We start from the raw sequence: 5,652 nt of genomic DNA, 5'->3' as shown, positions 1-5,652 counted from the left end.
TCCCTTCCCTTCCCTTCCCTTCCCTTCCCTTCCCTTCCCTTCCCTTCCCTACCACGTAAAATGACAATTCTGAGCTATAGATTTTATTGCCATTTCTTTTATTTAAAGCAGATTACAGGAAGAGCTGACATGCAGAATCTTCAAATTCAAGATGGGAATTAAACTTTGATTTGATCTGACACTTGGTCAGAAACACTCATCCATGTAAAGCTAAGTCTGAATGTGCAACATGAGGAAGCTGAAAGCTTGAGTCACAAATGGACTCCAAAACTGTATAAACTACAAAGGCTGTTCTAGCAGAGTGCTCTGTTCGGCTCTGTTAAAATCATGCCTGTCCCTAAAATGGATATATGAAATTTCACCTATACAGATTTTGAGATACTAAAAATCAGTGTGGGAATAACTTCATGGGAATATTATGGGAGTATCATAAAGCTGTTTTCAAAAGCACACTTCAAAGCTCGATTTTGTTGCACAGTCACAAAGCAGGAAATAGTTTGATCAAAACCCGGTCTGTAAGTCTCCAGCTATGGTTTTCCATATCCACTGAAGGTATTGTTTTGTGATTAGAGTGTAGACACCAGGAGCATCGGGAGCACCACACTTTTCCTTCCCGAAAGAGGTGATGCCTTTCAGCACATTATTGCATATTAAAGGTCCACCTGAATCCCCCTGGAAAGAAAAGAAAAGAAAAGAAGGACAGAAATTGTCATTCAGATTTACAAAACCTACAGAACTGATCCCTTACTTAAAACTTACACTTACTCCGGTTCCATGGTAGACATAAATATGTAGACACTGCTTCCCCCTGCTCGCCCCACTCCTGTTCCCTCCCACCACCCTCTCCTCTGGAAGGTAAGTTTATCATTACCAAAAAATAATAATTAAAGAAGTGTGACCTTTTGCTTGTGAGTTATGTGAAATAAGCCTAGACCAGTGCGAAGATATGTCCAGTATTTTTGGAAGTGAATATCCATCTTTATTTTATTTTAAGGATTAGAAGAAGTAGCCCTGGTAAATTTACTCTTTTGTGGTATTATTCCTTCTGGAACTGCAGGTAGGAATATACCATGTGTAAAAACTGCTACTTTATACTGCATTTTTAGTATAGTCATTGTGGATAATGCCAGTAAATATACTCACTCCACATGAGCCCTTTCCTCCTTGCTCAGATCCTGCGCATATCACGTTATTTGTTATATTACGGCTGTTATTGTAATGTTTCTTGTCATTGCAGATTTTTCTATTGATGACAGTGATGTTAACTTCTCTCAGGGTATCAGACAATTCTTTTATATTATACACAGTTCGTCCCCATCCTGCTACTCTGCAAGTTGTTCCTGGTTTGACATCATCACCAGAGGTAGGCAGGGGAATGACTTTCACAGCGCCATTAAGTTTTGCTCTTTTCTCAAGCTGTAGAAGATAAGGAAAACAATTTTTATGGCAGAGAATCTGACAGAGATCTCTGTGTGTTAATCATTAGATCTTTTCCATTGTGGAAGTGAGGGATTGCTGCAAACCTTTTCTGAGATTCGTGTTTGTGATGGAAGTTATGTAGTCTGTGATTATGTAGGAATGAGGAAAATGGATATCCACTTTCCAATGAAAATCCATTCAAGTGCTGAACTATTTGCTCCCAAAATGCCCTGTTTCTCTTCTGTGGCACCCACAACCATTGGGAGTTATCTATACATGGGAAATATAAATATATGTGTATATATATATATATATATATTTTTTTTTTTCTAGGACAAAAAAGCAGCAATAACTGATGGCAAAAATGAGAATCAGAGAAGTTATAAATTCATAATGGAACTATCATTTAGAATATTATGTTTTTTAACACAATTATTTTTACATCTGAAATATGCTGTTCTCTGTGAATATTCAGTACTTCATTGAAAAGCTTGGCCAGGCTGCAGAGTTTTTCTACTGCTTGTACTAGCACATATTACAGGAGTTGTTGAGTGCCTTGGTCTGCAGTGCATCCCCAGTTCCTCGGTCAGCTGGATTTGCAGACCAGTCTACATCACCCAAGAAACAATGTTCCCAGAAACTCCCACCTCTCTTCCTCACAAGAATGAAAAACCTAGTGCATCACAGAGATGTGTATTTCTTTAGTGGTGTGTAAATAAGTCTATACCTTCAGCAGCATAATGTCATGTTTCTTTTCGTCAACAATGTACTCTGGGTAGCGAATTTCCTTTGCAATCTTAATAACCTGTTTTTCTTTTTCATGTTTTCTCCGTGAATGGGCTCCAAGGGTAGCGGTGCCGCCTTCCCTGAGAAGAAAGATAACATGGTTAGTGGGATTCACCTGCTGTAAGTCTGTAATTCCTTGCTCTGGTCTTTTCTGGCCTGCAAAGCAACAGTAATTTAGAAGAATGTAGATCATCCTGTTTTCACAGGTAGTTTAGAAAAATTGTGTCAGTGAGTCACAACTGATGCTATTCTACTTGCAGCCTCCCAGCGGCAGGGTTTGGGTCCTTGACTCAGAAGCTGCTCCCTGGGAGCACAGTGTCTGCCACAGATGGATGGTGAAGCTTGTTGGAGTAGCTGTGCAGAGTGGTCCTCAGTTTCGTCTTCATACAGCAACCAAAACTCTGAGGAAGTGATTTCTGATGTTCCTTCAGCTATGAAGAGCTGTATGAGTGTCACCTGAGCAATATTAAATTAATTATGTAATATATTTTTTTTCTTAAATGAGATCTCATTCAGGATCGTTGTTAACTGTATATTGATTCCACAGCTTTCAGACCTTGTGCTTTCTTTGTAGTAGATTCTAGTTATCTCTCTGGCTGGTGGCAGGACAAATAGTTACAAGTCTCTGATAGACACAGTCCAGTAATTCACTGGCCCTGAGCAGGCTGTTGACAGAGCCCGTGTGAGGTCTGGCTCAGCAGCAGCTCCAGTCATCCTAGCAAAGGCAGTGGGTGAGACGTGAGATTTAAACCTCACATCTTGCCTGGCAGGGGGAGTGTGCAAGGCCAAATAACCACTCATGTCTTGAGTCAGACAGGAAGAAGCTAATATACCCAGTAAAGCAGTGGTCAGAGAACTGGGGAGGTGCTTGAAGACTGGAGGATGGCCAATATCACTTCGGTCTTCAAAAAGGGCAAGAAGGAGCACCCAGGTAATTATAGGTCATTCCGCCTCACCTCTGTCCCAGGGAAGGTGATGGAACAGCTTGTGCTGGATGCCATCTCCAGACAACTGGGAGTAAAGGAGGTTATCAGGAGTACACAGCATGAGTTCACGAAGGGGAGGTCGTGCTCGACCAACCTGGTGGCCTTTTATGAAGATGTCACTAGCTGGGTGTACGGGGGGAGAGCGGTAGATGTAGTCTACCTTGATTTCAGTAAGGCTTTTGATACGGTCCCCCATGACATCCTTATAACAAAGCTGAGGAAGTATGGGATAGATGAGTGGATGGTGAAGAGGGTTGATAATTGGCTGACTGGCCACCCTCAGCAAGTTTGCTGATGACAGGAAGCTGGGAGGATTGGCTGACACGCCTGAAGGCTGTGCTGCCATTCAGCGAGACCTGGACAGGCTGGAGAGATGGGCAGTAAGAAACCAGATAGGGAGACTGTTTTGGTAGGGGGGTTGGACTCGATGATCTCTAGAGGTCCCTTCCAACCCCTAAAATTCTGTGATTTTGTGATTCTATGATTCTGAGATCTCTAATTGTCTCCTGTCACCTGCAGCATTTTTTTTTTTTTTTCCCTTTATAATCATGTACTGTCTGTTTCTGTAATGAACTCTGTGTCTTTTACAGAATAAAATGACGAGAACTTGCTTCAGTTTTCTAAGCAGCTATTTAGACTGGCCAGTCCTCTGGCCAAGTGTCCTGTTCCTGAGGACTGGCATAGATCTTTCCCCCAAATTCACAATTTCAGCACTGTTATTCTGTGCTTTCCTGTGACTAGTGACTTCTAAAATATCTTGTCTGAAACACTGAACGTTTGTACCTTCTTACATTACCTTTGCTCACCAAAACATGGTTGTCAACTTAAGTTTAAGAACTTTTATGCTAAATGCACTGGATTACCAGGGACACAAACGTTTCTTCTTGAAGTGGGAAACTGTGTACTCTATAGTTTCTGAATCAGAAAAACAACTTACAGATGGCAATGAGCAGCTGTTAACACCCAGTCTGGCTTGATCAAAGCTCCTCCACAAAATTTAATTTTTCCAGTAATTATTTTTCCTCTGAGCATGGCCATAAATGGTCTTGAGTGTGGTGCTACTTCATGTCCTCCAATGATATCCACGCACAAGTCTAGAAATAAAAGTAGGCCACAATACACACAGCTGGGCTGCCAAGCACCGTGAACTCTTAGGAACGTACATTTAACGCATTTATAAAGTGTACAGACACATGGGAACATGCACATTGCTATGCAGGTCTTCAGGGTAGGCTTTTAAAAGTGCTCAGCAGTACTACTTTCAGTGGCATTAAAATAGGGTTAGTGTCAAGAATATTGAGGAAATAAAACCCAACAACCTAAGCGTTACTGGTCTTACACAAGTTTATTTTCCTGAAGTTCTCTACTATGGTTAATTTCTCAGCTTTCATTGTAAGAAACGCAGACTTGCCACTACATAAATGTTGTGCAGTGTCATGTCTTGTGTGAGCCCTTGGCAACATGGCTATGTAAGGTAAGTCACATGTACATCCTTCGCAAGAGAACAGAACATCAAGAGAATCGTGTATGTACATGCCAATAGAGTGAATGATCAAAAATGGCTGTATTAATTTCCCTGACCTCTTCCGAATGGTTTGTCGTCTTTGCAGTTTTAATGACTACTATCCATTCAGAAATGATTTTGTTTGTATGAAAGATCAAAGACATACAGAGATAGAAAAATATATAATAGTTTTACCTCTAATAGTAATTGCAAGTATTTTCTTTAGGCTAATACGTTCTGCTTAAATGGAGCTCTCCATGTCAGCGTTTACACTCAAAAGGATCAAACTGTGCACTTACCTCCAGGAAGTATCAGGAGAATGATGGCAGCAGAGGTGGACAGAGTGAAAAAAACACCCATGGTGTCTGCCTGGCCTCCCCTGTTTGCTCTGTGTTATATATCTAAACAAAGAGGATGTGGGTTTTATTTTTCCTCTTAAGGACATCTGTAACTGTGAAAAAAAGTAAGACCTTCCTGAATATATATCTCACAGCAGAAGTGTGAATGCAAAATCACATCATCTGTTGTGGTGTAGACAATATCTCCCCCTTTATGTTCTCTCTATAGTATTAGCGGAGAGCTAGTGTGAATGCTGAAGTGAAACCTCGCAAGCCACTACCTATTTTGTGGCTCACTTGAAGATCATTAGTTCTGTTCTAGACACCTCAAGGCAATCTGTCTAACCTTGAGTACCTGGAGGATAAAGACCTCACAGGTGTCTGGTAAACAAAGGGAGATCATATCATCCCGTTCCAGCTCACATGCCTTAGTGTCTGCAGTTTAATCATAAATGCTAATGGCTGAAGTGTACCTGGTCAATAAATTCAAGGGATGCTACAAAGATATTCTGCAGATCAGTTGCTAGGGATCTGTTTACTTGAGTTGAATTACTGTGCAAGCTCCGCTAACTTGATTAGTTGGATCTACACTGGCTGAAATAGGAATAAATGTGTCTGT

The 5,652-nt window shown here is 41.0% G+C and overlaps 1 protein-coding gene across 1 annotated transcript; it reads right to left on the bottom strand.

Moving 5' to 3' along the window:
• Positions 1-326: 326 nt before the first annotated feature.
• On the bottom strand, positions 327-5,055 carry LOC140264353 (granzyme A-like). The gene is made up of 5 exons (XM_072360070.1): positions 4,995-5,055; positions 4,129-4,285; positions 2,147-2,285; positions 1,144-1,416; positions 327-672 (listed from the first exon to the last, which is right to left on the bottom strand). The coding sequence occupies exons 1-5, from the start codon at positions 5,053-5,055 to the stop codon at positions 502-504; spliced, it is 801 nt and encodes a 266-aa protein (XP_072216171.1). The 3' UTR covers positions 327-501.
• Positions 5,056-5,652: the final 597 nt, after the last annotated feature.

The sequence above is a fragment of the Excalfactoria chinensis genome, chromosome Z (genome assembly GCF_039878825.1).
Source record: "Excalfactoria chinensis isolate bCotChi1 chromosome Z, bCotChi1.hap2, whole genome shotgun sequence".
Taxonomy (NCBI): Eukaryota; Metazoa; Chordata; class Aves; order Galliformes; family Phasianidae; genus Excalfactoria; species Excalfactoria chinensis.
This window is presented reverse-complemented; position numbering and strand designations above follow the sequence as displayed.